At 37.1% G+C, this 15,660-nt stretch overlaps 1 protein-coding gene across 3 annotated transcripts in view; it reads right to left on the bottom strand.

The window, feature by feature from the left end:
• Window positions 1–5,133: 5,133 nt before the first annotated feature.
• The window catches only part of BASP1 (brain abundant membrane attached signal protein 1), a 48,630-nt gene continuing 38,103 nt past the window's right edge, over window positions 5,134–15,660 (bottom strand). For all 3 annotated transcript variants that reach the window (XM_072152789.1, XM_072152788.1, XM_072152790.1), the window contains exon 2: window positions 5,134–6,711. In XM_072152789.1, coding sequence (XP_072008890.1) covers window positions 5,988–6,701 — 714 coding nt within the window. In that variant the 5' untranslated portion in view covers window positions 6,702–6,711 and the 3' untranslated portion in view covers window positions 5,134–5,987. The remainder of the gene's footprint in view (window positions 6,712–15,660) is intronic.

The raw sequence follows: 15,660 nt of genomic DNA, 5'->3' as shown, positions 1-15,660 counted from the left end.
CATTTTGGACATTTGGGCGCTATTTTAGATGTTATATGCGTACTAGTAAAAGAGGGGTGATTTCAATTTTTAGTTTTTTTATTATTTTTTAAACTTTTTTAAACTTTTTTTTTTAATTCTTTAGAACCTTAAGGGTACTTTAACCCTAAATGGTCTGATGGTTATTACCATATACTGTAATACTACGGAATTGCAGTATATAGCATTTTTACTTTGTATTCATTACAATAAGCCACTGGCTAATTGTCACAAATCTTCTGAAGCCATGCAGCCTCGGGTCTGACAGAGACCCAAAGCTGTCATGACAATTGATCTCCGCTCCCCAGTGATCTCCTAGGGAGTGACAATTGGTCCAACGATGGTGACACCCATGCGCTGCTATATTTTAAATGTTGCCGGAGGCATCGTTAGAATTGATATTTGCAATCGGTGCTAGCAGCCTTAGCACCTCGGCAGAGTGCGGGAACGGGTATTTCTACATATACTGTACATATAGAAAAAGACAAAATGCAGAGTGAAATCTGCTGCAATAATTGATCCGATTTACATTTTCTATGCGGCATATGCTTAAAATCTGATAAAGCCCTACACATCATGCTTTAAAGGAAACCAACCATTTGTTTATATGCATTTTGAACCAAGCATACCTTGAGAATGCTTTAGCTACACTGATGCAGAAACATGTCTTGTTTATTCCCTGAACTGAGCGGTTTTGCTGAAAAGACTATTATAAAATTATGATAATGAGGCTCCGGTGCTCGATTTTACAGGGAGCCGGGCCCTAGTTATGCACAACTCTCATCCTCTCATAAGCCTAGAACATTTATTCACTGTGTTGTCCCTGACAGGCAGAATTAATCAATTGCTGCACCCTCCCCCAGCTGCTGTATATGAGTCATCCAGCTTGTTGTTAATTTGTCCTGCCTAGACAGTTCAGGCAGCTCAGTGTAGAAGATAAAAGTAATGTATTCATGTACGCAGCCAGCCTGCACCCAGCACTGAGCCTGCAGTGTGGATGGCAAGGCCGGTCTGCTACTGACAGGCTGGTAATGATGAGCAAGGCCTTTATAATGATACAGTGTGCTGAGCTATGTGCTGCTGGAGGGCACTCAGCTTTCCCACGTTCCTGAATGACATTGAAGCATTATGATCTGGGAAAGCTGGATTACATCACAGAGAAGGCTTATATGCACACCTCCAGCGAGAAATATAAGAGCATCCGGAGTACCAGAGCCTCATTATCATAATTCTGCATTAGTGTAGCTACAGCATTCTCAAGGTACGTTTGGTTCACAATGCATAAAAACAAATGGTAGATTTCTTTTAAGAATAAAGCATCCAGGATTACACACAATTAAAATTGCATGATTAACCTACTGCACTAACATCTCTTGTGGCCCAGGCCTAAATATTTCTTGTCAAACAAGCAAAAGTACATGCAGTTGATATTAATAAATGTTTTGAAAAAGTCTTGATAAAAATCTAAACATGGAAAATTTTCAATTGATGTCTAGAATAGACATAAGCCTGCTGAAAGAGCAATGACATTCAGGGCTGTGAACTAGAGTAAAACAGAAATAGATTGTGCAATCTGGAATTTACAAGCACAAAATACTGGGATTAAATGCAGTATGCACTGTTACAATTTGGCATATACTGTGATCACAGTAATTACAGTGGGTGAAATTAGTTTTGAAAACATCACCATAAATATATTTATGAAGGTGCTATGGACATGAAATTCTCACCAGATGTCAGTGACAATGTATCCACTCCATACTGGAAAAAGAAAATAAAACCATAGATGTCTATAATTTAATTTGTGTGTTAGAAATGACAAAGAGAAAATTATTGAACATGATTACTGAAATGTATTCAATACTTTGTAGAAAGCCTTTGGTATGACATCTGGGCTTTAGTTTCTTTTCTGTTTTATTCCAATTAGATGATTGGGTCATTCTAGCAGCTTAATTTTCTTTCTCTGAAACCAATTGAGATTGTCCCTGCATGTTTGGGGTCATTACCTTGCTGAAATGTCCACCCTAGTTTCATCTTCATCATTCTGATGGCAGCAAATTTTAATCAAATAAAGTCATTCTGTAGCTCTCCACGGGTGGTCCTTGCCTCTTTTGATTCTTTTAATCCTCTATTGGAAATGTTGCAGAGAGCACCTGGCCATGTCTGCTTTATAGTGAAATTTTGTTTTTACTATTCCCAACAGTGCTTACTGAAACATCCAAAAGTTTATAAATTCTGTATCAGTGCCATCAGTATTTTTTGCAATAGGGTTACAAAGGTCTCCAGAAAGCTCTCCAATGATTTTACCTATCAATAGATATTTTTTGTGTGATACTTTGGTAATGAGACATTTTTTATATGCAGCCAGTTGAACCAGCTATTATTTTTCACTAAGTGGCAGTATTGTTTTCTAATTACTGATACATTTCAGCTTGTGTCATGACTTCTCATGGCTTTTTGCACCTCTCTTTCTTCATGTGTTCAACACCCTGTTGTTTCTCATACTCATAACTTAATTTATGGACATCTTTGATTTCTTTGCAACTTTGTTACCAACATCCGGTGTGAACTTCACCCAATAAAAATAATAATTTCTCTAAAAAAGTGTGCAAGTTGCAGTTTTCTGATGTCAATGAAAATTTTAACTTCAGGCACTTACAATAGCAATACCTATATATGGCACTTAGCCTAGCTGTAACCAACAAAACACATATATAGACCTTACTTAAACTCACTGGATATAAAAGAATGTACCTTATTTTATTAATTTAAAAACATTTGACCACCCAGATTAAAAACCAAATCATCTAAAGCCGTGGTCACAAGAATCCATATGTCAGGCATAAGTAAATATTAACAATACAACAAACACACATACTAGGTAATATAACACAAAATATGCTACATAGAGGTACAGTGTATTAGTACTATTAAGTTCCATCACATTCCCTTCCCTCATATAAATCACAATACTAATTCCTCAAAACACATAGGTTAATGCCAGTTAGCAAACCAGGAATGGCACTATAAACCATGTTGCATCCTGTCAAAACAAAGTGGTCATCACCATAGCACCCTGATGTCGTATTGTCAGCTTCCACTATGCTCAATTAGATGCATAAATATAATACACAAAATGTGCAGAGCAAGAAGGTCATTATTAGTTGGATGTACAAAACCTCACAATAAGCTATTCTGTTTATGTAATTATGTAATTTAAAGGGGTTTTCCAACAAACTAAAGCTAGGCCCTATCCACGCAATCTCCATCATCTCCATTATGCGCGACCATCTGCTCCATTAGTCTGATGGAGCGGCAAGGGGCCCGACGAATCCCTCGTTTTCGAGATCTGTGGAGGTCTCAGCACTGAGACCCTCACTGATCAGCAAGTTAGCCCCTATGCCGTGGATGATTATAAAAAAAGAATAAAATTAGCAAAGTAGTTAGGTATGGACACCTACACACAAAGGTTACAGCAAAGTGACAATGATAATGCTAGGATCTTTGCTCTATGTGTTTCAATAATCACATATTGTAGATTAAACCATGGCTTTTATAAAATATTGAAAATAAAGCCAGTGACTAAAGAGGATATAGCTAGCATTTGCAATTATTTCAGGGCTTCTACGCCATTAATATATAGTTTGATATATAGTTGCATATTAATATATAGTTTGATGTGGCAGTCAGCTCACTCATCCTTTCTGGACGGAGGGAGATGAGGGAGGAGTGGTGGAGAAGGTATTGATGAGACTGAGACATGGGCTGTTGGAGCGGCCACCCCTTTCCCCTGGACTCTTCATATGAAATAAAGTTTTATAAAGTATTGCACTTCTACAGAATGCCAATAAGGGCCATTTTTAAAATTAGCATAGCATAGGCTATTGGAAACTTTTAATAGGATAAAAAATGACCTCACTGATGACATGTTCTCTTTAATATTCATACAAAAAGTTTTTTTTCATGTATAAGAAAGGATACAACATAGCAAATGTGAAAAAGGAAAAAGGGCCTGAAGACATTTCAAATGCTTTGTTAATAATGCCAAATGTTCTGTGCAAAATTAATCCTGATATGGGGTCTAGAAGAATTTTCTTTTTGCCAACTGGTTACTATGTTTTGAGAGTTCTACGGAACACACAGTATGGTGTATTTCCTATAGGCGTTATAAAGAAAAAATAGAAAAGCTGTCTGGAGCTACAATATTTTTGTATCTTTACTTTCTACCAGTTAGGGAATATCTGCTTATATTTTTATTTTATGTCTTAATACTCACAAACCATGTACAAACATGATTAGGGAATTGGAGAACATGCAGGACATATGATGCAAAACCTAAGGCGGGTTTCAAGGACTGGGAGCTTATTCTGGCTTATGGTGAAGCTACTGCTAGTTGCTCCTGTATTCTCTATCCAGGATTCCACTATTGATTAATTCTTCTCCTATTCCAGAGTTAGGACTTTCTCTATAGGAGCTGCGGGATGTCAATCAACATCTTTAGATAGTGGTAGGGGTGCTACTTACCAATTAGTTTGTTCCCTGGATGTTACTCGGACGTGCCAACCTATAAGTTTCACCACTACTCCTGCTAATAAGATATGGTGTTAATACAATCCTCTTAAAAATAAAACAGATAGTGGTGATTGTTGCATAAAACGCATGACCACATAGAATAAGAGACCTACAGATGGAGATTGTAAATGTTTTTGCCACTTGTACTTTCCCTCCTTCATTGTATATGGCATATTCATACCATAGCTTTGCAGCACTTGATTCTTATGTATTTTACTGTGCACCACACAAGCATTACTGGTTGGAAGGGACATCCTAACAGGAGGAGAACTTCACTGTTTGTGCAGTTAGCTTTGTTATTGCTTTATACCTGTGATCACATAAGGAATGAAAGTGCTTTATGGAGCTAACTGTGTAAAGAGGGCACTATTAGCAATTCCATAGCTTACTTATCAAAATTAATAATGAAATATGTTTGGTAATAAATGTACATGGATCAACTAATTAAATCACTAAATCATGTAAGAATAATAAAAGTCAAAAAAGCTCAATATGCTTCATCAATGAAAAAAAGCTTAAAAAACAACTCAAATGCTATGCATGTGTTTCTTAATTATTTTACTTTTATTACTGTTGCACCATTTATACAATTACATATATTTTCAATGCATCCATTTTACATCTTCCGTTGTTTTTATCTTTCTTTTATTATTTTTCTTTTTTTTTTTACATTTTATTTAAATTACTTGCTTTCCAATGAGTGTTGTGTTGGTGTCTGTGACATAGAATGGAAGAAAAACTGGAACTGCAAATCAACGCAGACTTTTTTTTAATTATTATTATTCCACTGACCAATAAACAGAACTACAGGTGCACCCAACCACAGACATGCATTAATTCATCATGAAAAATCTAGGTAGACTAAGTAGGATGAGGATGGTGTTACTTCCAAAATATCTGGAGAGGAATAAGAGACAGCTAGAGTTGGTTCTGTTGAAAAGTTTGGCCATTATTCACTGCATAAAAAAAATTGACTGCAAATGAAAGCTAAATTCTAAAAAGATTTGATTGCCTTGGCACAAGCCCTATGGGCAAATTCGAAAACTTTTCTCCTGCAATTTTATTGCAGAAGGGAAAAAGAAGGTATAACTGTATGTAGACTTTCCATTTTGTAGCTGCTGCTCAGATGTAAAAAATAAAGAAAATGTTCACAAACATCTATATCTATATCTTTCTTAATTTACTTATTAATTGACAGAGTTTGTGGAATGTGCATTTGTACATTTTTTTCCCCCACAAAAATACTATTTGGATTTTTATATCATTTTTGGGCATTATATGTACTTATTTCAAATCTAAACCAAGTTTGTTAGTATAGCTGAAAAAAATATAATCAAAAACAAAGAAAACATCATCGCAGGTTGTTTTAAGTGGTTATTTCAAACAGGCTGTCCATCTTATTCTTGAACTGCTACGGTTTGATCAGAGTTAGCTGCTGGGGTTTCAGTAGCTTTAACTTCTTCAGCTGGTCCTGCAGGCTCAGAGGCCTTAGTAGAAGAACTAGATGCTTCGGGTTCGGGAGACTTCACGGAAGAGGGAGCAGCTTCACTGCTAGGTTTTGAGTCTGAAGCTGGAGCGCTCTCAGTTTTGGCCTCTGGTGCTGAGGGAGCCTCAGTCTTTTTGGCTTCCCCTTCCTCTTTGCTCTTGTCATCTACTTTAGTTGGTGCTGGTGCTTCTGAAGGCAGGGACGTTTTTGCTTCAGTGGTAGGTTCAGCAGGTTTTGTGCCTTCGCTACTGGCAGCTGCAGTGGGAGATACAACAGTTGCGTCCTCTTGCTTGGTTGCAGGCGGCTCAGCATTCTGAGGCTCCACCTTGGCATCAGCGCTAGCCTCTGTCTTCTCAGATTCTGTTTTTTGTACAGAATCTTTAGTGGTTGCATCCTTCTCTGCTTCTTTGACCTCAGATTTGTTTTCAGCAGCCTGTGGTTCCTTGTCATTTTTTTCTTCTTTATTTTCTTTTGCATCAGCATTTTCTACAGGTTGAGTCTCCTCATTAGTTTTAGTTGCCCCTTCTTCCTCTGTGTTTGCTCCATCTACCTTTTTGTCCTTATCTTTTGATTTGTCATCATTTACATTGTATCCCTTCTTCTTCTTGCTCAACTTTCCTCCCATGACTAAAGCCCTAGAATAAGAGAATACGTAAATGTTACTGATGTACTCAGGAGAGACTTTATTTAATGCATAATATCTGGTCAGACTTAAAACAAAGCATATCATACATTCTTCAGTATAGTATCATTTACACAGGGAACATGGAATAAGTATTGTGCAATGTTTTGTCTATATTATCGATCTCTCTCAAATAAGAGAAAAGAATGCTTGGAATGTTCAAATGCACTAGACATCCGACATAGTATCCATAAAAGTTACTTATTAGCCAGCCAGCAATTCATGTCTTATATATGTTCATTGACAAAAGATAAACGCTAAGATGTAAAGTTGGTATTAAAAAATGCTTTATATAATTCTCTGCTTTTCAGTAAATTAAGCCAGACTAAATACACGGCTCCTCTTAAAGTATTTATATAATCAATTATAAGACAGATTTTTTCTTCTAAGAATTAACTCTTCCAATGTATCATTGTGTTGCTTATTGCAGCCAGAAGCAAAGTAAAGTCAAGGTTATTCAATGTTAACATTCCCCAAATACATCATTTATATCTACAACTAAAACGACTAACTAAAACATATCGTAGATATACATCAAAATGCATCTAACTAAATATGTAAAAGTGCCCTCATTCTGCCACACAAAAACATTAAAGCAATCTTCTACAAAATCCAGGGCTGACTAACTGTCACATTAAATAAGCCACAAAACACAATATTTTAATGTCAAGTGACAGGTAGGTTCAAGCATTATAAACCTGATTTCACTACTGCAAGGGTTTCAATACTTGCTTAGGAAAAACCAACTTCTGTCATATGATATTCAATATTAACCAATAATTCACTTCCTGTTGAGTATTAAGTAAACTAAAATGAAAGAAGTTTCTATACATAACCAATTATATGGTTTTAAAGGGAACATGTCAGCAGAAATCAACCTAATAAACCACTACCAGAATGTTGTCAAAGCAACTGAACTACTTCCAGATCATGGGGGTCATTTATTAAGGGCCCGATTCGCGTTTTCCCGACGTGTTACCCGAATATTTCCGTTTTGCGCCGCTTGTACTTAAATTGCCCCGGGATTTTGGCGCACGCGATCGGATTGTGGCGCATCGGCGCTGGCATGCGCGCGACGGAAATCGGGGGGCGTGGCCGAACGAAAACCCGACGTATTCGGAAAAACCGCCGCATTTAAAAACCGAAAATGTGTCGCATAAGGACCGCTTACCTTCACCTGGTCCAGCTCGGTGCATTCCGGCGCGATGAGTTTACTTTCAGCGCAGCAGCGCCACCTGGTGGACGGCGGAAGAACTACCTTATTAAATCCCGGCCGGACCCGAATCCAGAGCGGAGAAGCCGCCGCTGGAACGCGAATGGACCGGGTAAGTAAATTTGCCCCCATGTCTTTTTTAATGACCCATTGTGGTAGCATCATCCAGAGAATCTACTTTGAAGTGTGATGTAAACTGGTTGTATAAAGTCAAGGAGGCGGAGAGTTTAACACTGAAGTCATGCTCTATCTTCCTCAGAAAGCCCCTTCATTGTAATTGATGGTCCTACATACAGCGACATCACTAACTAGATCTGCTGAAGTGTGATGCATGTTTTTTAATAACAGAGGAGGAGGCGTTCAGGGCTCCCCACCTTGACTTCAGTGTTATACTCTCCTCCTCCTTGACATTATACAACCAATTTACATCTCACTTCAAAGTTGATTTTCTGGATGATGCCACCACACTGGACCATGAAAGAAACAAAAACTAAAAGGTGTTACGCTGCTTGATGACAGGTTCCCTTTAACACTTGGCTGTACTACAGTAAAAACTATATCACAGAAGAAGGCAGACATGGGTTAAGTTTAGAAGGGGTAGTCTGAGTTTAGGAAACAAGACCTTTTTTTGATTTTTTTTACTTTTCTACTGGTCTGGGCTGTGTCTAGTTGTGTATTTCATACCTAATCTAGCAAATGGAAACACAACATAGCACTAAATGTTCTTTCAGTTCTAAATATGCTACAATAATTCTTTACAAACAATAAGCATACATGATATACATTTATTTTAGATTCAAATTTGTGTGTGCTTAATATCTGTCAGCCAACATGAACCATAAAAATTTGATAACTTAAAGGGGTCGGCCACTTTACCTCATGTTTTTTGTAATATATGTTCGGGAGGCAGGATATTAGGCAATTTACTAATATACATTAGATAGTTCTGCTCCAGTTTCTTGATATGTAAAGTGAAGTCTCCTGTCTTTTACCTCATCAGCCAGACATTCCAGTCCATAGAATGTCCGCAGATGGAAGGTCATGTGATCTCTAACTGATGATTCTTCAAGGACAGAGATCATGTGACCCTCCATCTGCAGCCATTTTATGGACAGGAATGTCTGGCTGATGAGGTAAAAGACAGGAGGCCTCACTTCACATATCAAGAAAGTGGTGCTGAACTCTTAAGAGATGTATATTGGCAAATTACCTAATATCCTGCCCCCCCCCTCACTTACACACATTGCAAAAAACATGAGGTAAAGTGGCCAACCCCATTAAGTGTCAGGTTTTTAGATTTCCCACCTATTCAAGCAATAAGGCTTTATGTGCTGAAGCACATTTCATGCAGCTTGTATATTATATAAAAGATTAACATCTCCTCTGGTCTACCTTGATCCCTTTAAAAGCCTAATATATTAGGGATTTAAAAGTTGGCTAAGCTGTGAGGCCATGGAAGAGAAAAGGTTGAAACAAAGCTCATATTTTGAGTTTTTCACTGAAAATGTCTCATTTCTTTAGGCAGATCAAAACTTGACATGGAAAGACACAAAACTCAGTGATTATGTGCAGGGAAACCTGCAGAAATACCTAACCCCTTAACGGCCAGGCCCTTTTTCATAGTGACGTTATTTAATTTTCCTTGCCGGGTAGTGGCAAGCGGGAAAACAATTCCAATTGCAGTGAAATTGGTGAAAAAATGCATTTTCACCATTTTCTTAGGGGCTTCGATTTTATGGCTTTCACTGTGCACCCCAAACGATGCATCTACTTTATTCTTTGGGTCAGTACGATCACGGGGATACCAAACTTATATAGGTTTTATAACGTTTTCATACATTTACAAAAATTAAAACCTCCTGTGTAATTAAGAAAATCTTTATTAGAGCCTGAAGACGGCAAAATTACCTTTTCATACTTTCGTGTGTGGAGCTGTGTGCAGTGTTATTTTTTGCAAAATAAGATCACGTTTCCACTGCTACCATTTGAGGACTGTACAGACTTTAAATCACTTTTTATTAAATTTTATATATATTGCAAAATGTCGAAAAAGTGGCATTCTGGCTATGGGTTCTATGTTCCATTACAGGGTTTAACGCTGGGAATAATCGTTAATATATTTTGATAGATCAGACATTTTTGGACATGCGGATACCTAACATTTTTGTGACTTTCACTTTTTATTTATATCAATTATAGGGAAAGGGGGTGATTTGAATTTTTAGGGTTTTTTAATTTAAATTTTTTGACTTTTTAAATTATTTTTTGGACTCTGTAGGGTACTTTAACCTTAGATTGTCTGATTGATCCTACCATATACTGCCATACTACAGTATGGCAGTATATGTGGATTTCCCTTGTGTGATCCGAGGCTGTCATGTGACCAGATCGTCGCTCCCCGATGACGTCACAGGGAGCGACGATCTTCACCAAGATGACAGTGCCCATGCGACACAGCTGCAATGTAAACACCTGCGATCAGCGTTCCCATGAGCCCTCTCCAAACTTTGCCAGAATATGTGTGACGTTCTAAAACATTACACATCATTAAGGGGTTAATATATGGGTAGTGCCACAGCAGAGCAGATAAAGTCGTACACAGTCCCCATACAATTCAGATAATGTAACAGGAAAATACAGGTCCTCCATAGTGAGAGCTGCTCTACAAAACAAAAACTGGGTGAGATGTTTTAAGCTTTCCCCCAACTTCTTCAAATAATGTCACTGTATAAACAAATATGCAATAGATACAATTCTGACAGCAATAGGCTTTTCTAGAGGTTCAAGAAAATTCTGCTGTTTAGACAATAAACATATTTATCACAAAGTGGTAAATGGTAAAAAGAGGTGTAGATTTTTTAAATTAACAGAGTCAATTATAGTATTGACAGGAACATATGACCTTAGGAATCTGAGATTTCATGTGATTATATGACCCTATGACCACTATGGCATGTTAATGATTATCAACATTTGAATTGACTAGATTGTCTGATGGAAAAATGGAAAAGCATGTAGTCAAGTTGTAAATCATGAGCACAATATGAGGAGTCATAGTGAAACATGTGATTCATGTGATGGATTACACCATGGAGGCCAGAGCAAAGCCATGACTACTGGTTAGAAGCATGAACACACAATCACAATCAGCACCGTGAAACTTGGGTTGAAGGGAGAGTTATAATCCTCTGTGACACATGACTATGTGAAAAATTACCTCTACTATTGCAAGGAGTCAAATTAAAAGCAAGAATAGTTTGTCAGGGCTTCCAAAAAAATTATGTCTGTCGGGTTTAGTTTCATACTATACAATAAAGTGATTTTAACTTGGGATGTTGTCCCAAAACAATGCTACAGTATGTCACCAAGAAACTCTTTTTTTTAGAATGTCTAGTGTAAACTATTCACTTTCAAATGTTCTGGGAAATTTAGATTTAGTAGAATGAGGCCTTGATCATTTTGGTGAGGAGTTTACATGAGCCAAAATGACTAGGGAAATAGACATGATAACATGAACCTTTGCTGGGAAGTTTATTGTTCCCACTTCTGCATATGCATCTATATATGAGGCTGTTTTTTCATTTCCTTAATGTAGTAAAGAGACAGAAAGAAGAAACTAATTAAAAACATAATATATTAAAACAACTTATTAGTGAGTTATGATTTACCCCATTGAAAAATGACAAATTATGAACATGAACTTTTTGGATTGATACAGATTTTCAATATATTCCTAGTTTACACAGATTTGTGTTTTTTTGATACAGCATATCCAGCAAATAATATGCTGTATGCAGTGATACAAACACAAAATGTTTGTTACTTATAAATTAATTACTGGCTTGCGTTGTTTTCAAACATTTGTAGCATGTCATTTAAACATATTCAGCACTTTCAATTTCTACCTTTTTAGTAACTATAAGTAATAAACAAACCCTTTAAAATTTGGGTTTGGAACCTGAACTCAGTTCCCCAGTGGTATCCCCCGCAATCAGTAGTTGAGCAAAATAATCTTCCCTCTATTTTAGTCTTAGTATTTGAGTAGAAGCTGGGTGATTAGCAGGGACAGGCTGTGTGAATCAGCTCAAAGCAGAGATCTTGTAGAGTTAGCTTAAAGGGGTGAAGACATTTCAGTAAATTAATGTAATTGTTTGTATTATGAAAAGTTATAGAATGTTCCAATATTCTTTCTGTATCAAAACCTCATGGTTTGTTAGATCTCTGCTTGCTGTTATTCTATAGAAAACTTCTATGTTAACTTCTAGTGCCCATGGTCACACAGGTGCACCTCTCATTAGTATCAGAGAGTAATCAGAGCTGTGTGATATGACTAGCCGTGCACCTGTGTGACCATGACCATGAACATTTCTGTACACTAGCAGTTAACATAGAACAACACACATGGTATAGTTACACAGCTCTCCTGGGATGCTACCAAACACTGTCTGGAGACAAAACTGCTAGTGGACTCCCTTTCAAATTCAAAATATTTTTTGCTCCTATATTAGCACTGTAGTTCTTTATTACTTATTTATACAAGGGAAAATGTATACTAAATTAAGAGAAATTTCAACATAGGCTCCAGATAAAATTTTCAGTTTTGGTCTATGTTATCCAAACAATTTAAATAAGGAAAACTTAAATTTAGAGGAAACCTGTCACCACCTTATGCAGGTTCCCATAGAGAACATAAAACATCTCTGCTCCCAAATGGATAAAATGTACTTTGAACTGCGTGTGGCCTGTACAGACAAGTCGGGGGGCACCTCCTCAGGAATCCCACACCTCCTCTCCTATGTCATCTGGCAAACCAGCCAAATTCTCGCATCTGCGCATTAGCACCGATGCTCACTGTGCATGACAACTGGCAGAGGCTAATGAGCAGGCGCGAGAATTTGGCCGGACGACGTAGAAGGGGAGGTGTGGGATTCATGAAGAGGTGAGCAGGAGCCGCCCAGATTCACAAAATTCTCTGTCTGTCTGGATACCAGGGAGGGAATCAAAGTACATTTTATCCATTAGTAGAGGGTTTTTTTTAGGTAAAATATGGATGCTCTTGAGATATAAGGGGTCTATGGGCAAATTGTCAGAGACAAAATTTCTGCAAAAGGTGGTGGCAGATAATGCAATGTTTTATTGCTTTTCGCTTTGTCTACAATAAAAAGGCTTTCATCTAATTTTCCAACACAGATTAACAGTTTAATTCCAAACTTTGTATTTTCTTTCCTTTTAATATATTTAACAATATGAAGCATTGTCCTACACCTTACCAGTGCATTACCATGACGAAGGTAGAGATTGGATGCTCCAATTCAGCAAATATCTGCCTTGTGATCTGAGTGTTACACAGATTACATATGACCATACACTGACTGTACAGCAATATTTTTACAATAATACCAGTTGTTTTAGATTACATTTTAATATGGTGTGGAATCTTCGTTTTGGTAAATTGTCAGAAATAGCATATGAAGCGTGCACACTTAAGCTGGTATTCCATGCTAGATACACCCTTCCATAATGTATAATTACCCTGATTATAGCACCTTTCTAGTGGAACAGTGATTACCTGCAGCACCAGTATTATATTAAATAACTTTCAATTCCACTGCAGAGGTAAGATGTGATCAATTGAGATTGAACAGAATGTGGTGCAGTGCTAGAAGACTAGCTTAGGGGGGATCCAGTGAAATGTGCCCTTGGGTGTTAGGGGTGCTCTAACAAGCCACTAATGAACAGTATTTATATGGGGGTAGTGAGAAGAGGCATTATTTGCCTTTGGTGAAGGAAAGCAAAGCTACAACTTTGTTCAAGGGAGATAAAATAGTTGGGCAATAACAGGGCTAATTAAGTGCCAATCTTTTCCAAATTATGTATGAAATAGTATGTTCTCTTAGAACCGATTAATCTCAAGGATGCAGAATCTCAAACCACTACAAAAAAGTAACTATAGTAATTGAATTTTTTATTGTAACTGCACATTTCATCATAACTTGCTAGCCACTAGACTGTAATCAATATATCCGATCTCCAGTTGAGCACCTAATACTGACTTAATTCCGGTAAGAAATTCTCTGGAGAAAACCCCTCTACTCAGTACGGTGCAAACCTAATAGCACAGGGAACTTCCTATGGGCTTTAATTTTAAATAGTAATTTTCTTTCTATTCTCTTAAGACTGAGACTTTTCATATTTTCATATTCTGTGTGACTGTCACCTGAGTAGATTTTCATATTTTCCCCACTGCCTCATGATATGAATCATTGCTCACCAACCTCTTCCAAATCAAATACTTTGCTACATGTGTGTTGACTGATAAACAAATCTTTGGCAAGGAGAAAAAAACTGACTAAACTTGTCTATTTTTCATCATAGCATACTTGTTTATCCCACTACATAATAAAAGCAAAAAATATGGTTTCTACTGTATTGGCGGAGGATGGGGTGTACAGCTCACAAATCATAGTGTATTATTGTCCTCTTATGTACTGTATTGTACAGAGCTTTGCAAGTATTAACAAACAGAAATATGCATACAATATGCAGCATTGTGTATCATTAAGATTATCCTTTATGTAAGGATTTGCATGACTTACTTTGTTGGGTAAGCCATGCTAGAACAAGTAGCATTCACTGAGATAGTAGAAATGTTTGTAGTACGATTGATTTGTTAATCTACTGAATTTGAAAATATTTTCAGTGACTTGTAGTGCACAGTATGAATGAGGCCACTGTTCTCCTCTGCACAGGTACTGAATCCAGCAAATGAGCACATTGTTATACTGCTGACTTCATCCTACTAAAAAAAGCATCAGCTATGCAGAACAATATTACATTTAATGGGATATCCTGTGTCACTGGGGACTGTTGTTTCCACGTTGTATTTTACATGTGTGTAAAATTTCATACAAATCCGAATGAAAACAGAAATTTAGACATTGACATAATTCAGGAGTTTTCAAAACAATGATCTATACTTGCACAAGAGCACATGCCCAAAACAAAACCAACTACAGAGGTAGACAATACCATTTTACAGGAATTTGAGCAATATAGAATATTGCCTTCTAGGGCTGGAAGTAAATGCCCACTGAAAAATCTACCTGAACATAAACAAGACAGACTCAAAACTGGGCAGACGCAGATAAGGAAGACAAGGTGAGGGGTTACGAAGGAGTAAAGTGTCCAGCTGATGCATCCGGTTTTCAAGTTGAGCTATTTATCATCATCATTGAAATTGGCACAAGCCAAGGTAATTGGGGATCAGCCAGAAAAGAGGACAGTCTCAATTTCCAAGGACTCCAAATTTTATCAAATATATTTGAGGTGCCGCTACTAAACCACTTTGATGATCGTTAATCATAATCCATAAACCACAAAATAAAAGGGTATGGTTTCTGAGGACTGCTGTGATATAATTTACACTTTAGTAAACTCCCCCCCCCCCCTTATTTATAGAACTAAATTGTAAAACAGGACACAGTTTCTATGTATGTAAATTCACCTTTAAGAAAAAGGTAAGACATACAGTATTGCTGAAATATAATGGAGTAGAATATGCTGATAAGCAAACTTCTAAGTACAAAATTGTTAGCAGGCTGATAAGAAAATCAGTCTTTATTAATACTAAACGAAATTTAATCTGTAACAGGATGTGAACTTATATAAGTATAGGTCTCCATCAATGAG

This window comes from Engystomops pustulosus, chromosome 5, assembly GCF_040894005.1.
Source record: "Engystomops pustulosus chromosome 5, aEngPut4.maternal, whole genome shotgun sequence".
NCBI classification, from domain to species: domain Eukaryota; kingdom Metazoa; phylum Chordata; class Amphibia; order Anura; family Leptodactylidae; genus Engystomops; species Engystomops pustulosus.
The sequence above is the reverse complement of the archived record's forward strand: the minus strand, read 5'-3'. Positions and strand labels throughout refer to the sequence as shown.